At 45.4% G+C, this 15,159-nt stretch overlaps 2 protein-coding genes across 4 annotated transcripts; one reads left to right on the top strand and one right to left on the bottom strand.

Annotated features, from left to right (window-relative positions):
- Positions 1-36: 36 nt before the first annotated feature.
- On the bottom strand, positions 37-10,755 carry colec12 (collectin sub-family member 12). 3 transcript variants are annotated; one of them, XM_037276049.1, is made up of 10 exons: positions 10,486-10,755; positions 9,772-9,822; positions 3,985-4,107; positions 3,360-3,446; positions 2,086-3,129; positions 1,459-1,989; positions 1,227-1,369; positions 1,054-1,163; positions 829-971; positions 37-754 (listed from the first exon to the last, which is right to left on the bottom strand). In XM_037276049.1, the coding sequence occupies exons 1-10, from the start codon at positions 10,490-10,492 to the stop codon at positions 735-737; spliced, it is 2,259 nt and encodes a 752-aa protein (XP_037131944.1). In that variant the 5' UTR covers positions 10,493-10,755; the 3' UTR covers positions 37-734. The 3 variants fall into 3 exon arrangements, with proteins under 3 accessions (XP_037131944.1, XP_037131943.1, XP_037131945.1); XM_037276048.1 differs by lacking the exon at positions 10,486-10,755 and having other exon boundaries at positions 9,772-9,838; XM_037276050.1 differs by lacking the exons at positions 9,772-9,822; positions 10,486-10,755 and adding an exon at positions 6,848-6,950.
- A 1,264-nt stretch (positions 10,756-12,019) lies between these two features.
- Positions 12,020-15,159, top strand: clul1 (clusterin-like 1 (retinal)). Its single transcript, XM_037276059.1, has 9 exons — positions 12,020-12,078; positions 12,585-12,689; positions 12,975-13,123; positions 13,259-13,429; positions 13,538-13,976; positions 14,083-14,202; positions 14,279-14,478; positions 14,579-14,754; positions 14,828-15,159. The coding sequence occupies exons 2-9, from the start codon at positions 12,593-12,595 to the stop codon at positions 14,844-14,846; spliced, it is 1,371 nt and encodes a 456-aa protein (XP_037131954.1). The 5' UTR covers positions 12,020-12,078; positions 12,585-12,592; the 3' UTR covers positions 14,847-15,159.

Raw genomic sequence — 15,159 nt, 5'->3', positions numbered from 1 at the left:
ATCGAGTATTGCCAACTATGCTTCTTTTTGTTTTTACAAGAATGTGAAAATGCACAAGAAAAAAAAAATGTTGTTCGTGTCTATTTTTTGTGAATCTGTGCAGTTGTAGCAACCAGTCTAATCAAGTTGATGAGCCATAAAAACATTTTATTGCAGTGAATGTTGTGAATTGTTATTTTCAAGGGCGCTAATTTAACTACAGTATTCCCTGAATAATACACAAATTGGCAAATATCAATTATATATATATAAAACTAATTATGTATTTAATAAGCGCCCGACATGCTACATTTGGTATTTGGTAAATGAATCATCTTGTAAAAATATATATACTGTATAACAATGCATATTGTGTCTTTGTGCCTCACGTACTGGCACGTTAAGGGGGGGAAATAATCTTCTATTAAAACAGCAGCACAGTTCACATTGAGCTTTCCTTTTAAATGGCTGGTTCCTGTTATAGTGTCTGTTGTATATCTTCGGATTAAAAAAAGATTAACGACATGATTAGCAACTAAGGAGGTTGCATTGACGAATGAATTAGATGATACACATCCTCGAGGTCTTCGCTCATCAATACAGACCAAGATGGGCTGTGTAGGTGTGTCTTTTGCACCACAAAAAGTGCTTTTTAGTCTTTATAGAGTGAAACTCAATTTTTGCAACAAAGTCCTCTCTTCTTCATCTTTGTCTCCCACAAACTTGACTGTTCCACACGCAAGTCCACGATGATGCTACGAAACCGGAGTTGACACTGGAGGAAATAAGGCAAGAGATTTCGATTTTTAAAGCAACCCTCTCAGCCGTGTCGATAAAGACGATACTGACCACTGGCGGTCTGTTCACAGATGAAGCCCAAGCGCTCGGTGCAGAAGAAATCATTCCAGTTGCCGTTTAGGATGAGACCGGCACAGTCCTCACCGTGTACGTGACCGTGCGTCCAGTTATCAGGCTGGCCCGGATTCCATTTCCTTTGAGAGCCAGCGCAGGGGCAACATGGTTTAGTTTTGTTTTTTGTCCCTCAAAATGAGGGGGACATCAAAGAAGACTCACTTGAAAACCGGTATGCTTCCATCCGCCCACTTCCACACATTTTCTTCTTCCCTGTCAGTCAGACCCAGCCAGAAGAAGCCCTTGCCTGTGACCATGTTCTTCACAAACACCTGAGGAGGACCCCGTTGTTTACAAAATGTTTCATTTTATTCCTCCCAAGTAATAACTCCTACCTGTTCCTCATTGTTGTTAATAATGACCAAATGTGCTGCCATGTTGGAACAAAAAGTGCTGGCTTCATCGTAGTTGATCTTCAGAGTGGCGGCAGAGACGAAATAGCAGCTGTCTCCAAACCGCCTAAACTCTGCTGGACAACCTAAAAGCAAATCATTACGGTTGATCGACTACTTGCCAATGAACTTTCTCAGTATATGTCGTGTTCAGGTATGCTAACGTGAGACCAACCAGGATCTGAAGTGGGGGCAAGCTGTGGCATTTGAGCCTGCTCTGTTGCCACGCTTGGTAGTTTAGCAGTTGGTTCAGGAGCTGCAGTGGGCTTCGGTAACTTCAAAACAGTCGGAGGCACCGGCGCAGGTAATCCTGGAGGACCAGGAGGACCGATGGGTCCAACAGGCCCACGTGGCCCCTCTAAGCCAGCAGGTCCCGCAGCACCCCTGAGACCCTGTGGTCCTTGCGGCCCTTGCAAACCCGCTAGTCCATCTCTGCCTGGAAGACCTTGAGATCCAGGGTCGCCTTTGTCTCCGGGGGTTCCAGGTCGACCCCCGGGTCCTCTTGATCCATTAGCCCCAGGAAGGCCTCGCGGGCCAGGTGGACCCTTTGGACCTATTGCACCTTGTGGGCCAAGAGCACCTTTCTCTCCTTTCACTCCTACCATACCTGGTACCCCCTTATCACCCTTATCACCTTTCCGGCCTGACTGACCTACTGGGCCCTGGGGCCCTTTGTCTCCCTTGGGGCCCCTTGGACCTGGTGGACCTGAAAAAAACAATTATAGGCAATGTGTTCAGTTGTATGGCCACTGCTGAAGATGCCTCCTTTTCCCGATTTCACCCTTGCAGGACCCCGTCTTACCCTGGAGGATGGTGAAGTTGGTGATGAGTTGTGAGTGCTTGCTATCCACCAGTTTCATCTCTTCCATCACCAAAGACAAGCTGTTGACTTCTTTGTCCAGTCGAGCCACCAGCTCATCCTGCTGGGCGCGCAGGTTTCTGCTCTCGTCCTTGGCCTCGCCGACGCTGTTGTTCAGGTCCACAAGGACGTCAGAGTGGCGCATCACCGTCTCGGCGCACGACCTCAGGCTGTTGAGATCCGTGCTGATGGTGCCGAGGAGCTGCGCGGCGAAGCTCACGTTGCCCGTCACGCGATCGATGTTGCTCTCGTGCTTGTCAAGGCGCGCTTCCATCACATCGAACTTGGACGAGGTGGCGTTATCGTGGTCTCTCTGATGGTCCATGAGTTCCCGCAAGTTCTGATCGTGTCCTTCCGTGAGGATGGAGGTGTTCTGGATCTGGCTCGCTAGCGTGCTAAGCTGAGCCCCCAAATCATCCAAGGCTTCGCCGTTGGACCGCGTCGACGCCGAGTTGTTTGCTGCCATAATCTGAAGATTCTGGACTTTCTCTTTGAGCCAGACCGTGTCCGCACGGGTTTGTCTGGCTGTCTGCTGTAGCGTCTGATAGTCATTCTTGAGTTTTTGCACCGTCTGCCCCGCGTCCTCCACCGTCTTCTGCAGCGAGCTTAGCGCATTGCGCTGCTGGGCTTGCGTGATGTTCAGCGCGCTGATACTGACCTGAGACTGACCCTGCTCTTTGAACTGACCCTGGATCTCGGACTGGAGTCTGGCCGTGTCGGTCTGCAGGTCACCGATCACGCCGCCGTAGGACGTCAACGTCTGGTTGACGCTGCGCAGCGAGGCGGCGTTGCCCTTTAGCAAACTCTGCAAGGAGATTTGGCTGTCCTGCGTGTTGTCGCCCGTCAGGTGAAGTTCACTCAGCACGTCCCTGTTCTGGGTGGACCTGATGTCGATATCGTTCAGCTGGCTCTGCAGGGCCTCGAGATCCGATTTAAATGTCTTAATGTCACTGGTGGCGTTGACCGACTTCTCACCCGTCTGGTAGTCTGAAGGGGAAACGTAAAAAGGTGAAAATAAAATGGAGCCTCTCCAAAGTTGCGCAACATTAGGCAAGACTTCAGCCAACCTCGCAAGACCTCCGGTCAGCCAGCATCAACAGTTTAACTTTTTTGGGGGGGATTTGTTTGAGAGCAGACAAGGATTGTACCATATGTTCCATGGATAAATGTCATTTGCGTGCCTCTCTCTGGATTTTGTATGTGATGGCCAAACTCACCAAGTTTCTTTAAGTCGGTCTCCACAGCGTTGATTTTACCGCCATATTTCTGCATTCCTTCGGCGACGTTGTCCATTCTCTGGACCACTGACAGAAATGAAAAGAAGCGTAGGCTGCGTTGTGAATTGACTTCAGATGTGCACAAAAGCAGACGCCAATCCAAAATTGCATTTAGAAGCTGTTCAACCCTAGAGGGCACCAAAGTACATGCTGGGGTGCCCTTCTTTGGGGAAATACGGCACGTGGATAAGCAAAAAGACAACACAGAAGCCATCAAATATTCTCGGAAACCATCCCCGACACCCACGAGTGCTTCACCAGACAACAAATTACCACCCAGCCATAAACTCTGGTCAGGCCTCGTTAAACCAATCAAGTCGCTGCAGGCTCATCTGGTCGGTATTATGGAGCCAAAGCATTACAAGCTCACACACACACACACACACAGCAATCGGCACTTAGGCAGTATCGTTACACCTTAAGCTTTATTTTGCTACTCTATAATCTGCTGCCAGTTGGCCCAAAGTGCACCTCGCCTCTCTGTTAGGCTTCGTAACCCAATGAGAACAAGGGCTATAAAAAAAGAAATGGATGTATAACGATCACTGCAGTCACCGTCACCGACCTTTGTAACCGAGGATGGCCACGGCGATTGTGAGCAGGGCGCAGAGCACGTAGAGCAGCGCGATGGCGCCGCGCAGAGCCCAGTCATTTTTACACTTTGTGCACTCGGAACCTTCCTGGATTCCTACAAGAGAAGGAGAGTCGAGTTAAAACACAAAACAAAATGAAAAGTCAAGTCACAAAAAGTACTTTTGTCCAAATCGCTGGTCCAACGGAGCAGCTAACTGAAATTCCATCCTTCCCACTCAGTGAGTGGGCTCGGACAACCAGGTTGGGGGGGGGGGAGGTGGGTGCAGGCATTCTGGGCCCTTCCATCTGTCCAAACATCCCATCTAAGAGGGCCCAGCTGCAGAGGTAACACGGGGCAGTCGTTTACGTAGAACCTCCTTGAGGGGGCCCGACATCAGAGCCCCTCAAGTGCTTTGTTGTCTTCACTTAAAGAACGACATCAACATACCATGTAAACAAGATGAGCGCAGGCAGCTTTATTTGAGGGGGGGGGGGGGGGGGGGGGGGGGGGGTCGTCGGTGTGTTTGGACCAGACTGTACCATTCGAACAAAAACAGCAAAGATATACAAACATATCTTAAGAAGCGGAGGCGGCTATGAACCACATACAAGACATTAGGTCAAGACCTGACCTTTTGCTTTTGTTTTTAGTCAGTCATTCAACTTTGACGCCATGTCATCGTGAAAAAAAAAGTCCTACTCCCGTTCCCTATGAAAGTGATACTTCTTACTATGGCCAGCTGCCCCACTCATTTTTATACCCTTTCTTAAGTTTAAGAGAAAAAACAGGGTTCTGACAATTGGAGGGAACTCGCGAGCTAGCGTGTTAGCGCCGTTGTTTGTACACGCGTCAAGTGCGAAAAAAAATAAAAACATTTTAATATCACGCGATCGACCAATAGTGGCTTGGCGATCGACCGGTCGATCGCGATCGATGGGCACCCCTGGTCTAGGACAAACCCTGGAGAAGGCCCGAATGACCTCAATTCCCCTCGCCACACCTTTTTTTTTATTTGGTGGTCATATTACGTGTCTCTTCCAGGAAGCAAGGAAGCACATAATACGGACTTGTGATTTTGTGTAGCTGAGTTGGACTAGCGCTGATATGGATCTGTGGTTCTGATCCAAACAATATGACTCTGAATCGCATGTGGATGACTGACAAACTGTGGAGTATCCACATGAGGCTCATTTGAAACACAATGACCTCATTCCATCACGGCAAGCAAGCAAGTAAGCAAGCAAGGAAGTAAGCAAGCAAGGAAACAAGTTTGCAGCTTCTGTGTTTGCAAGTCAACTGAGGAAAGTAAACTAGTCAGAACGGCTCTCAAACACAATAAAGGCGTTCACTCCTGGTCACTGCATTTTTACAAGCGTGTCACCGATTGTTTGTGACTTTTTTTCAAAAAACACACAAGCGGCAGGCTAACAAGTGCAAAAGCTCCACGGATGGATGCAATTATCTTTCCGCCTTGTCCAAATAGACAACTTTCCAAAGTTGTCTGCGGATTGCGCAACCTTGCTCGAAGTTGTTTTTTCCCCCGCAGGTTGTGAAACGACGAGTTACCGGGAAGCGAAATGATAACTGGAAGATTCCCATGTGAAAGTTTATGCTCCGATGAGCAGCAGGCGCTGATTGTCAAGTGCTTTTTGAAAAACATATTCAAACATTGTATTGGTGTGAGAATGTACTACAACTACCATAAACAGGTCGAAGAAAAGGAACACAAATATTTAAATGAAAAGCTAAGCTTGAAACACCCGTGAGTCATGATTTAATGCTTCAATTCACTCCTCCTGGAGTGCTCATGACCAACAGGTGGCAGTAGAATACAGCCATGCAGAAAAGTGAAGAAGACTTCATGGACTACTACTGTCTACTTGTGTTGCTCCACCAGTTGTGTTCGAATATGCACCGTTTAAAGATTTCTGGAGTGACGCTAACTGTTAGCATGTCAAATTCCTCGTCTATGTTAGCCGTAAGATGGTGGTCCATTCTTAAGGCAGTGTTGTTTGGGTATTTGAAATACACAAGGTGCTGCATGTTTCGTCAAGCAGGTTTTAAATATTTTATCACAACCAAACCTGGACTTGCCCCTCAAATCGTGGTGTGCACTTTTATTTTCCAGTGGTCACACGTTCCGGGTGGTCCACGGTGTAAGGGTGCTAAATCAGCATTGGCCTGTGTGTTCACTCTCACGTCAACGCACTCCTGTTACAAGCATACAAACACGAGCGGCGCTAAGCTTCCCAAACCGAGGATAAACGAAAAGATGTTTCTTTTTTTCTCATGCATGTTTCTTTCTTCAAGTCCCAAAATATTTGAGAGCTGACTCAGTGGAGCTGACTCGGGAGATTTCTCACGAGGTGAACCAGTCCCGGTACAACGCAATCATTTCATCAAGAGTAAAAAAAAAAAAAAAAAATGTCGACACTCCTGCCACCCTCGAGCAGCCACTCGTCTTTCTATTTTGCATTTTGTTACATTTGAAAAGGCCGTTATAGATGTTGGCATCTGTGGAAGCCAATGTCTTTTTGCTGTGATGTCACTTCAAATCAAATTGAGTTAGACACCTCCAGTTCTTGTGTTTTCCTTGTGATCCAGCCCAGAAACCAGCTTAAAATAAATTAAAAAGACATTATATGAAAACCTACACCCTACCAGATGTCGATTTGACTACCACTCTGTTCCCACAACATTTCACGCCTCAAAAAGCATCTTAGCAATGTGACTCGACGCTCTTTTCTTACTGCAAGATTGCAATTTTCCCAAAATTGGCTCCAGCGACTCTAAATTGGTAAGCTTTTTTTTCCCCCAAATGCGGGCAAGATCTTAAAATTGGATGAGCACTAACCCGTTTTAAATGATCCTCAGGGACAATTCCCAGTGGCTCCGTCCGACCAGTCGCCTCGTCTGCCTTTTGAGTCACTCAATCCCGGATTGACCCGATAACTGTCACTTCCTTAGTCCTCTGACTCAGTTCCCCTAGCTGGAGTTTTGAGTTCTTCCTTGCCCTCTTGGGAGTTTAAGATCAGGGGATGTTTGAGAATATTTGCCATTTTTCACATGTCCTGAGTGTTGTTAGTCACCTAAATGTTGAACAGAGGCTGTGATTTACCGAAGTCAAATTCCTTGTTTGGCACGCTCAAACATGGCGAATAAAAAACTCTTGAATCTGACACCAGCTGACTCTTTTTTTTGTTTGATTGAAACCATCAGGAAGTGATATTTCATTTGGACGACAAAATAAAATAACTTGAGATAAAAGTGACTCCTTATAACACCGTTTTTGGTTGTTTTGTCTGCTGGAACGGATTAATGTCATTTTCATTCATTTCAATACAAAAACCTGATTTGAGATACGTGTGTAATCACAGAATGAATTCAATTTGTAAGGCCGCACTGTACAAACTCAACATGTGCATGTAGGGGAGGGGGGGGGGGGGGGTTCATAAGTAACAGACTGAAAGCATTCTTTTCTGCTAATAAAGTCGCCGTAAATTAGAACCACTCACTGTGGCGCTCTCCAAAATAAGTCGGGCAAGGAATGCGACTCCTCGGCTGGAAACCTGACAAAAGCAGCCCCCCCCCACCGTGTCCCTTGACACCCCTTCACCGTGCCCTGCCTCACGTACATGCGGAAATGAAGAACCTATATATAAAATATAATATAAATAGACCCTCTGAAGGTTGAGTTACATTTTTCCAAGCCTGTGGCACATTGCTGACACAGCAAAGCCTCGACACGGACCCGAATGAAAGCCGCAACACCCACTTGGAACCAAGCCCCGCTCCGCTCCGCTCCTCCTCTCAGTGTATATACATTTGCACTGAATCAACTTCTAATGCAGGAAGTGGCTCAGCAAGTTCTCAGGTTTTGGACCTAATTTCACCGGGATACCAAACCTCTTGTGAAAACTCCCTTTGTTCTCTTTTGCACACACCAAAGAAAAAGCAACCAGAATTCTGCACACATGGGCAAGAATTCCTGGCGAAACACTTAAGACTCATATAACATGTTTCTTTTCAAGCATTAAAAAAACGGAAAAAAAATATTTTCTTACTTTCAACAATTTGTAGTGTCAGATTGAAATGAATCAATCTTAATCACACAAGTTGAATACATTTGAGGTATTCCTTGCCTGAAATTGACTGTCAAACGAAACATAAAACAAAGTGGATCACGACTCGGCAAGCTAAATCCTTTTGATAATAGCTCAAGTTACGTTCCAGTTAGACCTGATATGCAATCCAATGAGGCAGAAAGTCCAAATTCCCCAAAACACGCAAAGAATCTACAAAGGCATGCTGTTAAACAACAACAAGACTCGTAATAATCCAGCAGACTAAATTGGGACCAGACGTAGCTATAAATAGCTGCGTGCGTGGATTATGACTAAACCAGACGCAGGTGACAGAAGCCATAACATGAACAAGGCAGCAACTGTATGTTTTCGAAACAAAACCAAGCCAATTACAGTAAATGTCGAAGAAACCGTTTCGGCAACCCCAAATTAGACATTTTTCCCGACCAATTGAATGCTGCTCCTTCGTGCGTGCATGCTTTTGGCCACCTGGGGGCAGTAAAATACAGACAACTATACATTGTTAGTCAAACCCTATTTGCACTCCTTCCTGCGTGCATATTACACTGGGGTCGTGTCCTGCCATAATAACATCTCAAAAACATTTCACAACTCGTCTCTCATCTCATCAGTGCTGCACTAATATTAGTCATTCCACGCAGACCATATAACTCTGCGCTGTTATATTGTTTGTCTACACATTGTTGCGGCACCATTTTTGTTCAGTCCATTAATTAAATGGGATAAGAGTCAAGAGCAAAAAAAATAAAAAGTAATTCATCCATAATATGTCCCCTTTAAAGAAGAAAAGGAAAAAAACGTGTTTGAAACAACTGTACTTCTTGTTCATGGTGGTTTGGAAGCAATCCGACCTAAATGGCAGCAGTGCTCAGTGTGGTTTTGTACTGATGCATTTTGTTATGCTTGGGTTTTCCACTAAGAGAAAACCATTGAAAAGTAAAAGGGTCCAACTGGAAGAGCTGCTGGTGTTGCACCTGCATGTGATTGATGCTTTTGTTTTAGCTGCACCAAGACCATAAAACATCAGCATGGCCTGTTGCGTTGCATTCTGGGAACTATTCGTGCTGCCTGCCTTACATAGCAAAGCTTTTGACTAAATAGGTTGTTTTGGGCTTCAAGTTTTTTCAACAAGGTTTTTCCCCTTAAAGTGCTCCTGGGCGTGACCAGGTTGTAATGTCAGGAGCACACAGGATGCTGTGTGTTGTCATAAGAACGAAGAACTAGAATACAAAATACGCTTTGAAAAAAAGCGTCTTTGGGTTTTTGAAAAGCGCTATAATAATAATAATAATTCATTAAATTTGTATAACGCTTTTCAAAAACCCAAAGACGCTTACAGGGAACAAGGCAAAGACATACATGAGGGGAGGGGGAGGGGGACGGGGAAGAAACAATTGGATAAAATTAAGAAGAGGAAACCAGTTATGGGTAGGGGAGGTCATGAGCTTGAGAGAAGAGGTAGGTTTTTAGACGGGACTTAAATATGGGGAGTGTGGGTGAGTCACAGACAGACTGAGGGAGAGAGTTCCAGAGTCGGGGTGATGTGCAGGAGAAGGCTATACAAATGTAATGAATTATTATTATTAAAATACAGCTGCTGCCAAAATAGGATTTCTGCCCAGACAAGCGAAATCTTTGAAGTGGAGTGTCGTGAGCGTCGCACAATACTCACCGAACCTCTTGTAGCCAAAAGACTGCACCTCCTCCTCTTCCCCAAAGTCGTCTGAAGGGGAAAACATGAGAAATAAATGTGATGTTTGGAGAAAAATCAACAGTTGCACAGCTGTGGTGCGTTCATTGACTTCTCTGAGACGCTTTTCTGGCACTCTGTGTTACTTTCTGTTTTTCAGGCCCAGTTTCACAATGTGTTGGTGTCAAACAGATCCAAAATTATTTTGCAACTTCTGGTAATATTACATGTCAAAGTTTACTGCCAAGTGAAAGAAATATGCGGGGGGAATAGTAAAGTCATTCGTCATGCTTTTTGCTGTTTTTCGTGGCCTTGGAAAGAAATCGTTAGCCTGATAGCATTGCTGCCCAAGTCATATATAAATTAGAAAAAGAATTCGCGGGGCACAATCATAACTGCCCCTCCACCGACCAAGAACCCAAATTTGTATTTTATTGGATTACATGAAGCCAATGATGTCATTTTAAGTGTCACTTAATATTGGTATGATATAACGTAATAGCAAGCATGTCTCACTTTGTCTTTTGTGTTACACACATGCTACGTGCGGTGCACTAAGTGAAAGCAGATGTAAGACGCGAGTAGTTGCCCACGCATTCCACAGGTCGCACGGTGTGGCCTAACAAAAGTGGCACCTCATACACACACACACACTACAGTACAATATTTATCTATCTATCCAATAAACGATCTTACCTTTCATTGTACCTCTTTGTTGTGTCTCATCGACTCACTGCATTGCTTTGGCTCTTTTGGTACAGGAATTACTCCATCACATGCACAGTTCCATCCGTCACGATCAACTTGATGCTGCAAAAGTGCAGGACAAGTTCAAGGAAAAGGCCGCTTTTTTTTTTCCAAACACAAAAAAGTTAAAAAGTTGTTTTTTTTGTAAAGTGTGCGAGGGAAGGAAGGCTTAGCAAGAAAAGTGAGGAGAGTAGGAGAGCTGCGACAAGAGAGGAAGTGCTGGAAAAGCCTGCGAGGCTGTTTGGAGAAAGAAACCACGTGTTCTCACATCTGGCTGCACCGTCTTGCGTGAGCACCCACCCCCCTTGTGTGTGTGTGTGTTTGTGTCGCAAAACAAAGAAAAGTTAGTTTCACTTGTAATCACGTTCAAGTAAAATTAGTCAAATGTTGGACGTCACTTTTACGCACTAGTTAGGAAATGCAAAAATGTGAATAAAATCTGGCAATATAAGAATGAACAAAAAATAAATGAAATATTAAAATAAAAGAATGAAGATAAAATATCACCAATGTATGTTTTAAGGAATATTAATTAATTTTAATGGGAAAAGATGATTTGAGAGATGATTGATTTGAGTTATGGTCACAAAACAAATTAAACCTGTTTCTCAAAGTAGCAATGTATTCGCGTCATCTGCAAAGAGAATCCGTTTAGTAATTAGTATACACATTCAAAAGTGGCCCCAGCATGGAGCCCTGTGGGACACCACAAACAAGGCCAATTAACCAGTACCCAGCAACCCCGTGGATTCCATATTTTTACAGTTAATTGGATAGACACCTTAATTGGTACAAAATATCTTACAAGTTTCAAACCAAAGTGGCCAATCACTTTTTGATTTTTTATCGTGCATGCTCATCAAGATCAACACAGATTGGCTGTTATGACAAGAAATGATTCCCTGAGCTCTTTATGAATTTTCCATGCGTGTCCTCCAGCAATAACATGAGCACAAGACTCCTGCAGTCACAGTGATAGGAACCAGGTGCCACAGACCCCGATGTGGTTCTGATTACCATGCCACTTGGATTTGCGGGTCACGGCGTGCAAAAAGGGCACATTCTTGAGCCCATAGGGAAGAACCCCCATCACCACAATCCAGATGCAAAAGAGCCCAACAGATTGTTTACATCCTGTCATCAGCTTTGCGAACCAACAAGTGTCATGTCGAGAAACCGTGACATGGACAAAAGTATTGGGACACACCTATCAATCTAGACTGGATCCCGTTCGGATTTAAATTTCAATTGGCAGTTTTGACGAAGGCCCGTGAGTATTCTGGGATGAGTTTGGTGTGAGAGAACCCACTCCACGACACACTCCTTTAACATATCATAGTTTCTGAACGTTTCATTTTTTTGCGTGCAAAAGCGTTGTAAACAAAGCAGTGCTTGGCTGTAGGATTAACGAGCATGGACGGCAAAAGCAAAGACGCTAATAGGATCACCTATCACGCTCCTAGTGGAAAGGGTACAAATAGACCTGGCAAGCTCCACAAAGCGTTTTGTTTTTCTTAACTCTGTCAGTGGATCTTCAGGCCGGTAAGTCATCTTTCCGTCGACTTGTTATTCATCTTTGCTCATATCAATTGCAAATAAATATTTGTAATGTAAGTGTTTCTACATAAGCTTATGAATCAATGTAACTGTAGTTAAACTAAAAATAATTAAAATGGGGGATCATGGAAAAATACATCCAATCTTGCATTATCTCAACTTGCATAAAATAAAATCCAAATAAAAACATATTCATTGTAAAACTGAACTGTCAAAAATCCTTCTATTTTAATAAGAAACTATCATTCATAAAATTATTTTATTAAAATAATGATTGAATATGACTAACATACTAAAATCTATGCTAACAAATGCACATTACATGCAATTAATTCAAAATATATGTTTTTACCTGTTGATGGGTCTCTCTTTTTTTTTTTTAATCCTCATACTGGAGCGCCCTCAAGTGTTAGAATTTGGCCACAAGCGCAAATCCTATTATCTCTGAACGATATTGACGTGAGTCTGTCTGTGTGTGTGTGTCTTTTCAGACCACAAAATGAAGGTTGTGCTCAGTCTGGTTATGCTGGCGTCATTGGGGCTGCTTGTCAGCAGTGCCTCCGAGGATGGAAGCGCCTCAGGAGACACTTTAGCAGGTGATGTTTCAAAACCCATTCAAGTTATGTGCCGCACATCAGACGCTAAGTTAGCAAATGTGACAAAACTTTGATGCAGCTCTGCTTACCATTTGGCATTCATCTGCTTGTTTTGGCATCAGTGCTTTGGCGTGATCATTTTTCCAGCCGCTGCTTGAAAGTGGCCTTGGATATTCACCCACCTAAGATGATAAAAAAAAAAAACAGCATTTGCTGGAAGAAAGGGGGCACTGCTCCACTTACCCCCAAACGCAGGTTGATGAAGGTTCTATTTTGCCTTGTCAGAATTGTCCAAAGCCGGCGAGAAGGTGGTGGGCGAGGAGGTGAAGCGCGCCTTGTACGGCGTGGGGCAAATGAGGGAGGTGATGTGGAGGAACGAGCGCAAGCACGAGCACCTCATGAAGTCTCTGAATCGCAGTGGTGACAAGAAAAAGGTAGATACACACTTATGGTACCTTCTGTCATAAAAAGAACTCATTTCAATTATAAACAAGAATGTATTTAACATATATATGTGGACTAGCCCTTTGAAAAGTACAAACCAAAACGTAGTTTCTTTCTTCCACCAGGGTGCAGCGCAACTGGCTCAGGATGTGACAGAGAAGCTGCAGGAGGCCGAGGAGCAGTGCAAGGCCTCCTTGCGGTCCCATTGGGACGAGTGCAGACCGTGTTTGGAGGACGCGTGTAAAACATTCTTCACCAAAACCTGCCGCAGAGGCTTCGGAACGTTCCAGACCAAAGTAGGACAAAGCCATGTTCAGAATCCTTCACTGCTGTGTAGTCAAGATACATTGTTAAATAGCAATCGTATTCTCACTCCACAACCTTTTCTTCATCTCCACTGCCAGGTTGAGAACTTCTTCCGTCTCGTTTCGAGACGTTTCAGCAGCTTCAGCGAACCGGCCGTGGAAGCAGACGACATCCTGGTGAACCAGGACCCGGAAAGCCCCGACGCCGAAGTGGTCCGCATCCAAGACGCCTTCACCCGCCTGAGCCGCAAGGTGGGATCGTTGGTGAACAGCAGCGCGGCGCTGGCCTCCAGGATGAGCGACGGGCTGGACCGGGCGGTCCGCAGGGCTCTCTTAAGCGGGCCCCCGGTGGCGGGTGCCACGGACGCCCCCGACGACCCGGCCCGCGACTCGGGCTTCCTGCAGGGCGTGGGCCTGGACGAGGTGCTGGACTCCTTCTTTGACTTTGGACGCAGCGTGGTGGAGGAGTTTGGAGCGGTGGTGACGCAGGCATTCGACGGCCTCCGCGGCGGGGCGCAACAAGAGCAAAACAAGAGAGGTCAGAACCAGAGATGGCAGATCGAGAAAAAGCGTCACAATTTTAGATACCTGCTTCCAATTTGCCAAAGTCCACAGATAACATCCATCCTTGTGTTGGATTGCAGAGCGAACATTCCCACGCTTCCTGCGGAACAGGAAGTTGTGCAGAGACCTGCGTAAGCAGTCGTCAGAGTGCTGGCAACTGCAGAACCAGTGCGAGGCTTGCCAGGGAACTTTGCTGGCAGGTAAAGTGCCAACTAACCACTCACCCATCCACATCTATCGGCTGCCAAAGACGTCTGCTCTCGTCCATCCCTGCAGAATGTCCCAGCGTGAGGGAGCTGCATGTGGAGCTCGAACAGGTTTCACAGCTGCTCGGCGTGTCCAGGGAGCAATACGACGAGGTCCTGTCTATCGTGCGGCGCCACGCTGACGAGACGCTGGGTTGGCTGGGCGACATGGCCGCTGAGTTTGGCTGGGTGGCAAGGGCGGACACTCAAAACATCTTTCGCATCACCAGGGTGAGATGAATCACCACGTTGGCAAATTCATGAATGGTATTGGTGTAGCTCATGACGTGAAGCGTGTGCAGTACTTCTGGTGTTCCGTTTTGCTCTGCAGGTGGCGCCAAAGAGCCACGACAAGAACCTGTCAGTAAGGAAGACCCAAGTGGAGGTGAACGTCCTCAACTCTCCCTCTTTCATCTTCTCCGTTCCCGGGGAGCTGAACCCGCAGGACCCGGGCTTCATCCAGTACGTGGCCCAGGAGGCCCTGGACAAGTACAAGGAGATGTTCAGGTGTGACATTTTAGAAAACAAATAGGAATATTTGAAGTTGTGCAGTATTTACATTTGTGTTGTTGCTTCACAGGTACCACGAGGATGAGTAAACGGCCAATCACAGCGCTCCATCGGGTTGCAGAATTTAAACAGCGTACCTGTTGGCAGACAGTTAAAAGACAATATGCCATTTCCATTATATCCAAATGTTACATTTTAATATTTGCAGTAGAAACTTCAGCACAGAAAAGTGAAATTCAACTTTTCAAGTAAAACTTTTATTTTTTTCTGTACAAAAACTATTAGTTACCTTTTTTTTCCTCTCTCCATCTCTAATTCAAGTCCTACCTTTAGGAGCAATCACATATCAGGTTCTCCACAGCCAAACATACAAAGACATTCAATTCAAAACAATAAAAAAAA

This window comes from Syngnathus acus, chromosome 17, assembly GCF_901709675.1.
Source record: "Syngnathus acus chromosome 17, fSynAcu1.2, whole genome shotgun sequence".
In the NCBI taxonomy this organism is placed as follows: Eukaryota; Metazoa; Chordata; class Actinopteri; order Syngnathiformes; family Syngnathidae; genus Syngnathus; species Syngnathus acus.
The sequence above is the reverse complement of the archived record's forward strand: the minus strand, read 5'-3'. Positions and strand labels throughout refer to the sequence as shown.